Source organism: Nelusetta ayraudi, unplaced genomic scaffold (genome assembly GCF_046127955.1).
Source record: "Nelusetta ayraudi isolate G7.1 ecotype Tasmania unplaced genomic scaffold, CSIRO-AGI_Nayr_v1 ptg000006l, whole genome shotgun sequence".
Taxonomy (NCBI): Eukaryota; Metazoa; Chordata; class Actinopteri; order Tetraodontiformes; family Monacanthidae; genus Nelusetta; species Nelusetta ayraudi.
The window spans coordinates 947,350-961,996 of NW_027466056.1; the positions used below are offsets into that span (position 1 = coordinate 947,350).

The window sequence follows — 14,647 nt, forward strand, 5'->3', positions numbered from 1 at the left end:
CTAAGCTCGTGTGTGTCTGTCACTGCAGACTGCAGGAGCACTGACCGTGACGGCCAAGGCGTCCAGGGCAGGATCCAGGATGAAGGAGAGCTTCGTCAGCAGCATCTTCCACAGCACGATGGAGTGGCTGCTGTTTCCGGGCAGATCGCACTGAAGAAGGGACACCAGCTGGTCGACGGTGAAATTCTCCAGCTGTTTGTAGAAAATGGAGCTGTGACGTCGTCCAAACACTGTGTTTCAGGTCGCGACATCGTCTTTGTGAGTGCTTCTCACCTGGGCGCACGCGTAGCTTTCTAAAGTAACATTGCAGGAAGTGTACATTGCTGCGGCCGAGTGAGACTGCAGGTCGGAGCTGGCGGAAGGAACAGTGAAAGGATGTTAAAGGATGCGGAAACAGAGACGCTTATTTTTGGTTAAAAACAAAAAACCCAACAAAGTGAAAGGGGACAAAACCTGTCGACGTTGCTGCAGATGTACGAAGCTGGGAGGAAAAGACAGCAAATCCTTGAAAAACTTACAGTGAGGCAGGATGTTACGTGTTTAGAAGAACCTTGAATGTGTCTTACCATTGTACTGGGTGGCCGGGCACTGCGAGAGACACATGGAGTACATTGGATTGAAAATGACAGCGATTAACAGGGAAACTCTTTCGATGTGGATTACCAGGAAGACGAGTGGAGAGAGTTGAAGGGTCTCACCGTGATGTTTGCAGGGAGACACTCTGCCAAAAACACAACAACAGTGAAACTGGTGAGCAAAACATGTCTGGCGAAAGGTTCTGCGTCAACACCAAGTCGGGATTTTCACACAGTTTCACACGTGCGCGTCTTTGTGTGTGCTCGTCTCCTTGTAAATATGGTCTTCTGAGGGCCGTAATACATTTTAGCCAGTTCTCACTTCTAGTCACTACATTGTTATTAGATTTGAGGACGAAGTGGAAGAGGTGCAATGCAGTGGGAACTGCACCCTTCCATCCACCCTTCCATCCATCCTTCCATCCACCCTTCCATCTACCCATCCTTCCACCCTTCCATCCACCCTTCCATCCATCCTTCCATCCACCCTTCCACCCATCCTTCCATCTACCCTTCCATCCATCCTTCCATCCTTTTTCTAAACCCGCTCTCTCCTGCACTCAAGGTAGCAGGGGTCTGCTGGAGCAGATCATAGGGTGAAGGCAGGGTGACACCCTGGACAAATCACCAGTTCATCGCAGCACCACATAGAGACAAACAACCATTCACACACACACACACACACACCTACGGACAATTTAGAAGAGTTCACAATTCACCTCACATGCATGTTTTTGGAAAGTGGGAGGAAGCAGGAGAACCTCGAGAGAACCCAGCAGACACAGTGAGAACCTGGAGAACCCAACAGACACTGGGAGAACCTGGAGAACCCAGCAGTCACTGGGAGAACATGGAGGTCCCAGCAGACACTGGGAGAACCTGGAGAACCCAGCAGTCACTGGGAGAACATGGAGAGAACCCAGCAGTCACTGGGAGAACATGGGGAGAACCCAGCAGACACTGGGAGAACATGGAGAGAACCCAGCAGACACTGGGAGAACCTGGAGAACCCAGCAGACACTAGGAGAACCTGGAGAACCCAGCAGGCACAGGGAGAACAAACTACCACACAGAAACACTCCAGGCCCGGAATCAAACCCACAACCTCCTGGCTCTGAGGTGGCAGCGCTAACCACTGCAATCAGCTGAACTTGATCTGTGTGTGCGTGCGTGTGTGCGTGTGTGTGCGTGTGTGCGTGTGTGTGCGTGCGTGTGTGTGTGTGTGTGTATGTAACCAACCTTCAGGTATGATGTGGATCAGCTCATCCAGCCGTGGCCAGACAGCAGACTCCACGCTGGGCGGCAGAGCTTGCAGGGCTCCATACAATCTCTCCAAACTTTAGCAACAGCGTAGATGAAATGAGCAGAAAAACATAAAACAATATTGAATATTGAAGCTAAGACTGAGAGTCCTACGTAACAGTGACAACATAGACAGTAACATCACCTATATCAGATTGATGAGGAGGTTCCTCAACCCTCACGTTTCCAATTCCAAGAAGTTAAGACAATGTAGTGTGGTGAGTTTGATGTGTTTGGCAATTCATGTGTTATCAAATGATATTTTGATGTGATGACCCATCACTCTGAAGAACCTTCACTTCTACAATGACTGTCATTGATGTTTTACCAGAGCATATTGCCGTGTTAAGTGCATACTGCCATGCTTCTTTCAGTGACAGATCCTCATGTCTGCTGTGAAATCTTGTGGTTTGTGTGAGACAATGTGGGATAAAGTCAAACTCACATTTGTTTGTAGACGCCGCACGGGGGACTGACCTGCAATTGGATCGCAACAAGTGGTGACCAGGGGTAACATTAAAGAAGCTGAGGTTAGCCGTGACAATGTCGTTACCTCCTCCACCAGCTGGATCAGGTGATACAGGACTTGAATCAGCTTCCCATCCCTGGGGGACTCCAGCAGGAAGTCCATTACCGAGTCGATGACGACGTGTTTCTCGGGCGGGGTCGGAAGAGGCAGCAGCAGCATCTCCGCCAGCTGTTTGGGAGTCAGGAGAGGAAGAACCTCCAGCTGCAGAGGAAACAAAAGGGGAAGATGTAGGTGGTCAGCGGAGGAGAAGCACTGGACTGATGGGAGTTGGAGTCAACGTGTTGAAATCCAGCAGCTGGTTCTCATTTACCCCTGAGAAGTTTCGGTGGAGCTTGTAAAAGTCGAGGACAGAGGCGAATCTTGAGAAGAATCCAAAGTTCTCTTTGAGCCACTGTGAGCTGCTATTGGCTGTGGAGACACACTGGGGGTCTGCAACAGACATACATGCATTTTAGATTTCTGAAGAAGAATCCGTGTTTTAACCCAAAATTTTGTAAAGCAAAGTTCAGAAAACAACAAGTAGAGTTTTAAGAAGAGTTGATTTTTATCTTTGTTATTTTCATTGAGGACCTTTATCGAAAAGGATTTTCACGTCAAGGTCAAGGTTATGTCATACAAAACAATGAACACTGGAATCCTTGTATCTGTGTGGAAGAGCTGTGGGGAAGAAATGAAAACATGCAAATCACTGCAGACATTCAAGCAAACTATGACAAGAAGCCTCGAATGCAGACAACACACGAGTGTGTAACCAGCAATGGGATTGTTTTTATCATGTGCTGTTGTTGTCCACGCTGTCATTAACCAATCGTCAGTTGGCACAGTGGACAGAAAGTCTAAGGTAAGCCAGCTGCAATGTGTGTAACTTTTTGTCTATATGAAATTTCCAATGTGCTTTTCAAGCTGTCCCAGGAAAGATGGCCGGTACGCAAGGATCCACACACTGAACACGATGCAAAGGTTTCTTCACAGACGACACACTCTGGCAAATGATTGTGTAAAACATTCCTTTGTTATGACGAGTGTATGAAGTGCCACGGTAGCGCACTCACCGGAGGTATTATGATGCCGCAGGAAGGAATAGACAAAGTGTGTGTAGATGTTGTGACTGTACATGGGATGGAGGTCCATTTGACTCATCCGGTGGCTCAGTTCCTTCACACTACACGTGCACGACAACGGCAGAGAGGATTTAGAAACATCTTAAAGTTTGATGAAAAAAAGTTTCTTCCGGAGATGACTGGACTGACATTGTCTGGTAAACTGGGCAGGAGAAGTTCTTGGTGCTGAGGCAGGACAGCAACTCGACGGGCACATTTGGCAGGAGGGGCATCAGTTTGACCTTGAACCACATCTCGATGAACTCTGGGTCGTTCAGGTGTTCCTGAGTCAGGGACGGCGACTCCTCCCCGCTGAAGATCTCCCTGAAGTCAGCAGCCACCTCGCTGAAGTTCTGCATGAGGAGGAGGATCCAAATGATCGTCGAGACTTACAGAGGAGACACTGACGCAGTTAGATATCACTTATTTAAGGGTTGACTGTGTATTTAGCATGACTAGCCATTCGATTGCTCTCCTCAAGAAGAAAATGTGGACACATATGTGAGTGCTGGAAATCCACACAGGAGTTTAACAGCTGACGTCCTCACCGCTTTGGCAAGCTCTCTGACGAGGGAGTTCAGACGCTCCGTCAGTTCCACTATCACTCTGGTGATGGTCCTCTCCGACATTGTCAGGTTGGTGCGTGCAGCACAATGCAGAATGTCAGCCACGTGCACCACTGTGTCAGTCAGCTGGCGGGAACAAGAACGTCAATCATAAATCATAAATCCCATTTCAGCCCAGGCAGAGCTACCACTAATTATTATCCCAGGTCACAGTCTAATGGAAGTCTTACTCCACAAGGGCCCTTATCCAGAGTGATGCTACAGACATCGATGATGTCGGTGGTATCGTTGTCCAAGCCGTGATCCATATCATGGTCCAGGTAGCTGCGCAGAAGAGACAGAAATTAATGTTAAAATCTATATCAAAATAAATTTAACATAAAACAAACCAAAAAAATTGTATTTTTAATGATTACAGGAAGTAAGTCGCAGCAACACAATCAAGCGACAAGTTAAAAGTGGACTGTAAACACTAAAGCAAAACTCTGGTTGGCTGATTGTTGCCTTAAACAGCAATTTTATAAAGTAAAAACATTCATTGAAAGCACCAAAAAAATTGTTGTAGAATATGAGAGAAAAATATCACATACAAAACCTGATGGAAGGCCATTGTGATATTGGGATGCGTCAGAAACTCATTGGCAGGCAGGAAGCTCTGCAGCAACGGCATCACCACCTGTTGGTACCAGTCCTCCACCTTTGTCACGTCAAAGGTCGGCCGCCCCACAGCGACAGACGTGTTTTTTGGTCTGTACATATCGGCCAGCTCGGCTACAGTCCAGTTGAGCAAGAACTGCGTCAGAGTGGTGCTTCGTATCTGTGAGACATCCCTCTGAGGAAGCACAGCAGCAAGGGCATCAGTGGAAGACGCTTGAGAAAAGAGAAATCGGTGCAACTACAGTAGAAACATCATCGCAATGAGGAAGTCACTTCAAAAGACCTGTAAAACTGCATCTATCAAACATGAGGAGTAACCTGAGTTTAGTCTCGTTTATAAAATACACAGAGAGGTTGTATACATTTGTGCACTTCATACCGACATATAGTCTATTTTTCATATGTGTGCAGACTTAGACAGCTGCAATGATTGATTGGTTGGGATTGAGGGGACAGAGATCAAAGTCGCGTTGATTGTCATGCTTTTTGTTTGCTTTGTATATACTATGGAAAGCAATTTCCATTCATGTGTATTGCGTGTGTAAAATTTTTAGTGGACCCCAGAAAGAGTCGTTGCACTGTGTGTGTGTGTGTGTGTGTGTGTGTGTGTGTGTGTGTGTGTCCGAAGGTAGGGTATCAAGTAGTGCGCCCTCAAAGTGGACATAAGACAGTATGCGTGTGTGTGTGTGTGTGTGTGTGTGTGTGTGTGTCATGCTCCTGGGCTGTACCTCATGTGTGAAGGCCACAAACTCATGAACGAAGCTCCCAACAGGCTGGAGAGCCATCATGAAGCCGTTTACAATCTGTGAATGTGATAAAAAAAAAAATAAATAAAAAATGGTAAAAACACAGCAGCATTATTTTAATTATTACATTATTAATTATAATTGATTGTAATAATTATTAAAACAATTTTTTGGGGGGGGACAAAAATAACGTGATTAGTGTCAACAGGCATGAGTTTTTATTCAGTTTTCCAAATCTCTGAATGGCACTCATTGATAGGTCAGTATTATTTTCTTTGTTTCTGTTCTCTTCTTGTCGTCGAGATCTGGGAGTTTTCCAGCCACGTGTGCCCAGGAGACACAGGGACAACATGCAAACTACCACACAGGAAGGTCCCAGGCCCGGGAATCAAACCCACAACCTTCCGGCTGTGAGGCGGCGGCACTTAAATCACCAACATCCATTATTATTATGATTATTATATGATCGTGCGATCTTGCAGTACCTCTCCGATGTTGTTTTGCGGTGGCGGTCGATGCGGCTCACAAGAGGATTGTGGGCCGTCGGGAGGACGATGCCCGCGGGTTGCAGAGGGGCGGCATGCACCCGGCGAGGCGGCAGTGGGGCGCGGGCCTGAACTGCCCGTCAGCAGGTTGTGGAAGACCAGGGACAGGGTGCCGTTGCCGAGACTGGCGACCTCAGGGCTCAGCAGCAGCTCAGCCTTCTGTGCTGGTGACAGCAGGTCCAGAACCTCCAACTGTGACACACAACAACAAGTGTGTCACAGTCTTCCTTTGTCGTTGTGTCACTAGCTGCATTCCCATGACAATTCTTTTGCAAATTGCAAAATAAAAGTGATATTTCTACACTTTTGGCAAAGTCCAATTGCGATGGGCCGGTGTTTCCACTGACTGGTGTGAAGAGCATCAGCCGTAATTCTGGTCAAATCTCCCCCCCCACCCCCCACCCCCCCCGTTCAGTGGTCACCACTGCTGTTATCATCAGGAGACGGTTGCTGTATTTTTCTCTTTGATGACTTGTCACAGAATATTCTGTCTCCTCCTCCGTCCAACCACAATGCGCCATTTTCACTGGTCAGTGAACTGGTCAGGTGACCCCGTACGTACGTGAATGAAAAAAGTGTTTCCACGACACGTTAGCGATATTCCTCTGTATGGATGCGTGTGGAAAACCACCTGATGAGAGCGTCCAAACCTTTTAGTCATACTTGAGAGGTTTTTCCAAGTGGAGCTGTTTTCCATCACCAGTTTTTATTGCCATACTTTGGCTTTGCACAATTCTAAGGGTGATGGAAAACGCAGCTAGCTACTGTAATTGGCATTCTAAAAACACAAAAGCAAAGAAAAGAAAAACTCACCCCACTGAAGTCCATGTTGAGGCTTGAAAAGTCCTTCATTCGGGCCATCGCCTTGAAGGCTCCAAAGTTCTTCACCAACCAGTCCTCACTGTTGTTACGCCTCTCCACGCAGCCTACATGGAGGAATTAAACACGCGATGTTAGCAGGGACACAGAGACAACCAGACTTACTTTGATTGCAGATGATAAATCCAGATGTGAGTCGTTGATGGAAATGAAGACCATCAAAAGGAACTGGTTCCAGCTTTACCTGCCACATCGGGTCCAGAGAGGAAGGGGTACATGAAGAAGCTGTAGATCCACTTCTGTCTGACCGGATTCATCCCAGAAAAATGCCTACTCAGCTCCCTCACCCTGGAAGAGGAGGAGTTTGCTGAGAAGAGTCGCACATGTGACGGTGATGATGACAGAACAACTGGCTTGACTGGGACGTACACAGTCTGGTAGGTGGAGCAGCTGAACGTCTTGGTGCTGAGGCAAGACAGGAAGCCTTTGGTGATGGATTTCAGCAGGGGCTTGATCTTTATCTCCAGCCACATTTGGACCAAGGGCTCATAATGAAGAGGGTCTACCTGAGGGTTTAACTCTAGCGCCCCCTGCAGGCTGAGAAATGGCACTCCCGTCACGCTGGATTTCTGTGGGGTTTTGTGATGAGAATTGAAAGACCAAAAAAAAAAAAAAAAGCAGCGGGATGAAGAGGAGAGAACTATTCTTGAAGTTGAAGTGAGTTCATTTATAACAGTCACAATGAAATTGTGTGAAATTAGACCCTCAGGTGAAAATTCTCCTACATAAGTTCTTGATCCAAACACTGCTGACTGTGAGGGTAAAAATAACGACACAACGAAACAAACTGGTAAGACCGGTATTTTCAACCGCATTCTTTCCATCATGGAATGGGAGGGGGGGGGGAGCAAAACGAATACTCAATACAATGCAACTACTTAATAATAGAAATTAAAGAGGTGCAAGGCTCAATCAGTTTGAATCAAAAAATGAAATAAGGCAAGCATCTATTTACTGTTGTTGTCTTAATAGCTGTTTTTAGTGTTACCTTTTATGTATAAAATAATGTAAATATATCTAATTTTTTTTTTTTTTCATTCATTTAAGATGACAAGCGGAATGAATACACCTGTGTTGGAAGATAAATCTATATCATGAGGTCATTTCCTGGACCAGCATGCAGTTGGGCAAGCGTCTGTGCCTGGTCCCAGTTGCCTGTCAGTCAGATGAACACCATGTCCACTGTCCTACCATGAAGGTGTACAGATCCATCGCCCCCTCCAGCATCTCCTTCAGCCGGCGCATGTGGTCTCTCCCAGTGTCAGTGGGCGGCAAGCCCACACACTGCAGGAAGTGTGAGGTTGCATCTGGCACCTGGGCAGGACACAGGATGTGTCGCATGTTTAGCCAACAAAGGAAGAAGCGCTACCAGCATTAAAGGTGAAGCTTTTTTTTTTTCTTTCTTTCTTTTTTTTTTTTTTTTTAACACAAATGAATGGAATTAAGTATAACCGTGGCTATAGCTAGAACTATTTCACCATTCGTCGCTGCTCTTCAAAACAAACTCTTCAAAAAGTTGTTAGGGAAACCTCACCGTTTTGTCACCTTTTCTTGACTAATGTGTTTCCACTAGGCCCTAAAATGCAACAACAACTTGATCATAATTGGTGTTGTTGATGCCCAGAGGATTTGGTGGGTGACCATGGTGTTGCCGACAGAGACTTCGAGGCAGTAGGGAAGTCGCGGGGCGGTGGATTAATGTTCTTTGCGAACGATCGCCGGTGTTCCGACGTGACAGTGTTGCAACAACACTGTTCCATTTACATTGAAGCTCTCTTCGTACTCTGTCGCCCATTCTAACCCCCCGTGTGTGTGTTTACGTTCCTCCAGACGCTGACGTCACCGCAGCAGTGGACACACTGACCGAACAGCTGTCGGGGGCGGAGCGTAGTTACCCGGACAGGTTGGCCGTGGTGCTTGGGGACTTTAACCAGGCTCATCTGAGCAGGGCTCTCCCCAAATACACACAGCAGGTCACTTGTGCTCTACTAGGGGTATGAATATTCTGGATCACTGCTACTGCCCTATCCGCCAGGCATACCACTCTGTCCCTCGTGCTGCGCTGGGCAATGGAGATCACCATCTCATCCATCTGATCCCTCGCTACAGGCAGAGATTGAAAATATCAAAACCCGTAGTGCGGCGTTTCAGAGTGTGGTCCGGTGAAGCGAGTGAGAGACTCTGTGCGTGGTTGGAGAATGCGGGCTGTGACCAGGACTTTGTCGAGTGGGCGGGGCCTGAGGCTGGAAACGACCTGGATGAATCCGCTCCAGGAAGATCTACAACAACGACAAGCCCTGGTTTTCAGCCCATCTCAGGAGGCCGAGGTCGGAGAAGGAGGGGGCCGGGCGCGGCGGTGACGTGGTTTTGTTTAGGCAGGCCAAGTACAGGTTTGCCAAAGCAGTGAGGGAGGTAAAACATCGCTTCTCCGAGAGACTGCGGCAGCAGCTCTCTGAGGGGAACTCCTCCTCGGCCAGGAAAGGCCTTAAGACCATCAGCAACCACAGGCCCAGGTGCCTGGGCGAACAAACTCAATGACTTTTACTGTTGGTTTGAGAAATAGAGTTTCCCACCCGCCCCTCTCGCCCCCCCCCCCCCCCAGCTACAACCACTACACATCCCAGCATGCTTCGAGGCCTCAACCATCATCCCCGTCCCCAAGAAGGCCAAGGTCACAGGCCTCTGTGGCCCTGCCTCAAGTCCCTGCACGACCCCAGGGCACTGAGGAGGGGCGAGGAAGATCATGGCCGACCCCTCCCACCCCGGCAACGGGCTCCTCACCTCGCTCCCCTCTGGGAGGAGGATGCGGCTGCTGAAGGCCACACAACAGCAACGCCATAGACTGAGCTTCTTCCCCTCAGCCGCCAGGCTGCTCAATGACTCTGGCGTCCCTTCCCCGGCCCCTTTAGTGACACCAGCACTTATCACCAGCAATACATAATTTCCTTGCACTACTGACGTCAACCTGCACTTTATATATATATTATTATATATATGTTGATTTGTTTATTTCTTCATTGCAAAGAACTGAAATGCACTCGTGTCATTGCCGAAGCCAATTCCAATGTGTTTTACACAATGGCAAATAAAAGGAATCTGAATCTGAATCTCTGATCTATTTGTAAATCGCTCCACCCCCCACCCCCCACAAACCCGCCGCATGTTCACGAGTTATAATGTGCTCTTGATGAAGTAGGAATGTGACCTGTTCAGTTTGACCACATATTTTTCATGGCTGGCTTTCAGAGAGTGACAAAGACGGAAAAAGCCATCGCCACAGTCATAGCTGTCAATTTGGCTCACAGGGATATGATATTACATTATTAACGTTTCCTGGTCTTCAAATAGAAAACAAAGCTGTCAACAACATCAGGAGATCTGTCATCTATAATGGAGAGATTTGCAGCCATTCTAAACTCAAATAAATCATTTTTTTTCTTAGATTTTAACGTTTTGTTCGATGTTATTGGCTCACTGATTTAAAAAAAAAAGTTCAAACATTGTGCATGTGTGAAATGTTGACTCACAGGGACACACTTTCCTCCTGGTCCACAAGGTTCATGACTGAAGAGTTCCATCAGTGAGGTCACAGCACACATTGGTAGGAACACAAGCAGGAATATTGAGGGAAGAACGTAAAACCTAATAGCAGTTTATTGGCAATAAAATGTCATTTTATTTTTTAATCTTACCTTGTTGCACTTGATGTCCCTATTAGGGAAAAAAAAGAAAACAACAACTGTTGAATTGTTTAGTAATTGTCGCTGGAACCGACTATAAAATTCTTCAATGCCAGTGTCGGTATGTAAGAAGGTATCGACACTTTTCATTCCAATGTTATATCGCTATAGCTTCATTATATTTGACCTAACTGTAACACTACATTAATAAGAGGAAACTGTGGTTGCAGTGACCATCATACAAGCAATAAGGAAGGAAGCATTAAAGTTGCAGAATCCAGTGGATTTATACAAAACTGCTTCACTTGAATCCAGAGTCAGTTGTGCTACAGTTATACACAGGTACGACCCAGAACATTAGAATCTCCTGAAAAGGTTGTAGTATTTCTGCAATTCAACTTAAAAGGTGAATGTGACATATTATATAAAGGAATAATATGCAAATCAATATATTTCAAGGTTTTATTTCTTTTTGGATTGTGCTGATCAGGTCTTGCAGCGTAAAAAAAAAAAAAAAAACTCAAATTTTATCATAATTTTCTGAGTTTGTGGCTTTGTGGTTTTAATAAGCTGAAAATCTTAATCAGCAAAGTTACAACAAGGAACTGCTTGAGATGTCAATTTGCGTGGAAGGGCTCAATGAAATTTGTTGCTTTCATCTTTTATGATAAATTGCCAAAATAAAACAACTTCTACTTGATATTCTCATTTTCCGGGTACTACCTGTAGATGTGGACATTTCTGGCAGATGTAAAATACGTTGTCAAAATCACAAACAGATGTATTAACGGTTGCGTCTGGTAATAGAAGTGTCAAGCAACTTTTGTGGTTTTTGGTAGGAAGAATTTGCTTCTATCGGTGTTTTTCAATATGTGACTGATGAGACGCTCTGGCCTTACCGCAGCAGCACCAGGTTAGGTAGAGCAGCAGGAAGAGGTGACAGGATCTCATAATGGCTGAAGTGTCATGGGAGGAGGGAGAGGCCCTGGTGCTGAGAGTGACTGGGGACGAGAGAGCAGGTGACTCAGACATTAACCGAGCAACCAGGTTCATATCAAAGTGGAAAACCCCAAAGAATTACAGCAGACTGGGTGACGCAAGTGCGCTATGTAAGAATCCATGTGATGGTGTCGGTGTGGCAGACCACCCCCGACCCCACCCTCACCCCCCAGCGCTCTATTGTGTTGTGTTGTTGATGGTTCAGCCACTGACTGTTTTCCATGGAATGAGGCGCTCAGGTCTGTTGATAGAAATCAGGGAGTGACTGAGGTGTTTCAAAGCCACTAGCATGAAGTGACCTTTGGCGCAGTGCTGCCGACATGTCACAATAGATGCGCCAGGGGGAAGAATGCTGAAACACTGCACCATTCAAGTTTTAACAATGAACACAATGAAAACAAGAACACATGACCCCGCCTGAGACACCCATCTGAGAGCTGGCACTGGATAAATACGCTGCTTTAAAAGGGATTCATCCTCTCTGTGTATTCTATATTTAATATTATATTATCTAGAGATTACGTCTCACACAGTTTGGGACGATGAACGTGACACGTAAACTGTGTTTGCTAGGTATTCTGAAAGCAAGACGTGTAGTTTCGGCCCTGCATGCTGTGGAGACCTGATTGTTGTCCGAGGTCGAGTTCTCCGACAACGACCAAGCAAGACTTAAACCTTTGAACGTGGTTGGCAAGCAGGTGTTGCAGCAACATCAGGCTCTCTCTCTCTCTCTCTCTCTCTCAGCAATTACCTGTTGGATGAGGTGAGCCTGTGAAAAATGTCCCCATGCACACAGACAGACAGACAGACAGACAGACAGACAGACAGGTCAGCATGTAGCAGAACACCTGGATTACAAACGCCAGACTAGCAGTCGTGTTGCAGTGCTGGGAATTTGACTGGCTGTCCTGCTAACTAGTCATAAGTTGACCACATCTTTCAGACAGCCATCCCGTTATACCACGTGCACTTCAACAATAAACACTTGCGTCGGTGTTATGGCCAACTCAGATCATCTGATCGGGAACTCGCTCATTTCACACACACACACACACACACACAAAAAAAAATTTGGGATTCTGGGAATTGACCTGTTTTTTCCTAAGATACATTCATTCAGTATTCACTGCTCTGTTGAATGTTCATTAGAATAAGACAGCGAGGTGACAGCTCCTCAATTAGGTATTTCCGGTCAAATCGGTGAGTCATTTGACTCAACTCAGGAACTCGTCTGCTGCATACGTTCAGCACGTGAAGGACGGCAGCACCGGCGTCTCAAATCTTTTCAGATCATCTCAAGGTGAGATTCCAGCGTCTGCGTCTGTTGACAATCTAGATGTCATGTAACTGAACGTCATTAAAACTCCAGTCGGGATTTTTTTTTTTTTTTTTTTATCACTCCGGTTTGCAAAGCTTGATGTCTGAGCAAAATCATCACGTAGGAGCTGCTGTACATTCTGAGCCGTCCCCAGCGCTTCCCGCTGAGAGACGTTGTCCAATCGCTCTCGTGAGAGGAACCAAAGAGACGCGGAAAATATCGTTCAAGTTGCTCACATCATTTGTCATGCAGTCGTTGAACTTCAGACTCCCTCCTCTTTGGAGAAGAGAAATATTTCTAAGCACTGGACTCACAAATGTTTAAACAACAAGGCTTGGTTATTGCATTAATCCCAACACACACACACACACACACACACACACACACAAACGCGCGCGCAAGGTGACTGACTTGACGTGTGGCAGGTGAAACGATGAACAAAGTCTGAGGAAGCATTTATTTCCCTCCTGATGGTTCTCTAATTTACTGATCAACCGGCCAACTATTATGGGCTGTTCTTCTTTTTGCTTCGTGTTATCTGTATGCAAAAGGTGCTGCAGCTCTGAAGCAGCTTAATGAGGCCGCGCTCAGTTATTCCCACAGCGCCAAGCCCTCAACAGAATGCTGTTGCCAGCGATACGCCATGATGTGACGCGCGCACGCACACACACACACACGCACACAAGCACACGCACACACGCACACACGCAGTTATAGGCTGTTTTGATGGTTTTGTTGTTGCCTTTAGTTTTGTTGTAGTTCCACATGAATTGTTTTCAGAATATGTCACAAGCTACGCAAACCTCGACCGTCTCCTTGTGTACAAGGACAGGTTGTTGTGAACATGGTTAGATGACCGCCTCTCATTAATTCGACATGACACCAAATTCCCGAGGCAACAACTGGAGCAAGCGAGCGTACGTATCAATCAGGGCTGAACAAGAAAAAGAAGATTCACAAAATAAAAGTCACGACCAAGTCGGAGGAGAGAGAGAGAGGGGGAGAGAGAGAGAGAGGGAGAGAGGGAGAGAGAGAGAGAAATCAATAACGGAGAGACAGTGTGTGAGCTTGATCCCTCACCAAATCTCTTCTCTTGAGGCTGTGAGGTCCTGCTGTCTGATTTGCTCCTGACACCTGAGACACAGGTGCAGCGGTGAGTCTGTTGTCTATAGTGACAAAGACACAGAGTGCGATGGCTGACTGCTGCGTGTAGGGGCTGGGCTCAGTCACTCCCTCTCTCTCAGGTGTGTTCTGCAAAATCCCTCTCCCTCTCCCTCTCTCTCTGTCTCTCTCCCTCTGTGTGTGTGTGTGTGTGTGTGTGTGTGAGAGAGAGAGAGAGAGAGAGAGAATTCAATTCAATTCAATTCAATTACATGTAAGACCAGGGAGCTAAACAAATAGCCGTCCGCATACATTTGAACCACGAAACCATGAACATTTTCATTAAAAACAAGAGAGAATGGAAAGTGACTTCACTTTTTTTCCCTTTTTTTTTGAAAAAAAAGAAAAAAAGGGGGGGGGGGGAGGAGGAAAGTGGCTTTACAATGGAAAGTGACAGATAATCTACCAGTACTTGCCAGTTAATAGCAAACTGCCTCAGAATGTGCACACAGTGAATTCTCTCCACCATTCTCTCTCTCCCTCCCTCTCTCCCTCTCTCCCTCTCTCGCTCTCCCTCTCTCTCTCTCTCTCACACACACACAGAGCGTGAGAGCGAGAGAGAGAGAGCGAGAGAGAGAGAGAGAGAGACG

General features: G+C 46.5%; 1 protein-coding gene across 1 annotated transcript in view; it reads right to left on the bottom strand.

Moving 5' to 3' along the window:
* The window catches only part of LOC142879757 (uncharacterized), a 30,310-nt gene extending 16,182 nt beyond the window's left edge, over positions 1–14,128 (bottom strand). Inside the window, exons 1-24 of the mRNA XM_076013205.1 lie at positions 13,977–14,128; positions 11,479–11,580; positions 10,592–10,610; positions 10,427–10,463; positions 8,091–8,213; positions 7,269–7,468; positions 7,084–7,187; positions 6,834–6,946; positions 5,961–6,212; positions 5,458–5,532; positions 4,663–4,904; positions 4,303–4,396; positions 4,055–4,198; positions 3,657–3,859; positions 3,459–3,568; positions 2,717–2,835; positions 2,431–2,607; positions 2,323–2,354; positions 1,815–1,912; positions 699–721; positions 567–588; positions 454–481; positions 274–352; positions 46–192 (exon numbers count right to left, since the gene is read on the bottom strand). Of these exons, the coding sequence (XP_075869320.1) occupies positions 46–192; positions 274–352; positions 454–481; positions 567–588; positions 699–721; positions 1,815–1,912; positions 2,323–2,354; positions 2,431–2,607; positions 2,717–2,835; positions 3,459–3,568; positions 3,657–3,859; positions 4,055–4,198; positions 4,303–4,396; positions 4,663–4,904; positions 5,458–5,532; positions 5,961–6,212; positions 6,834–6,946; positions 7,084–7,187; positions 7,269–7,468; positions 8,091–8,213; positions 10,427–10,463; positions 10,592–10,610; positions 11,479–11,530 (2,493 nt within the window). The 5' untranslated portion in view covers positions 11,531–11,580; positions 13,977–14,128. The remainder of the gene's footprint in view (positions 1–45; positions 193–273; positions 353–453; positions 482–566; positions 589–698; positions 722–1,814; positions 1,913–2,322; positions 2,355–2,430; positions 2,608–2,716; positions 2,836–3,458; positions 3,569–3,656; positions 3,860–4,054; positions 4,199–4,302; positions 4,397–4,662; positions 4,905–5,457; positions 5,533–5,960; positions 6,213–6,833; positions 6,947–7,083; positions 7,188–7,268; positions 7,469–8,090; positions 8,214–10,426; positions 10,464–10,591; positions 10,611–11,478; positions 11,581–13,976) is intronic.
* Positions 14,129–14,647: the final 519 nt, after the last annotated feature.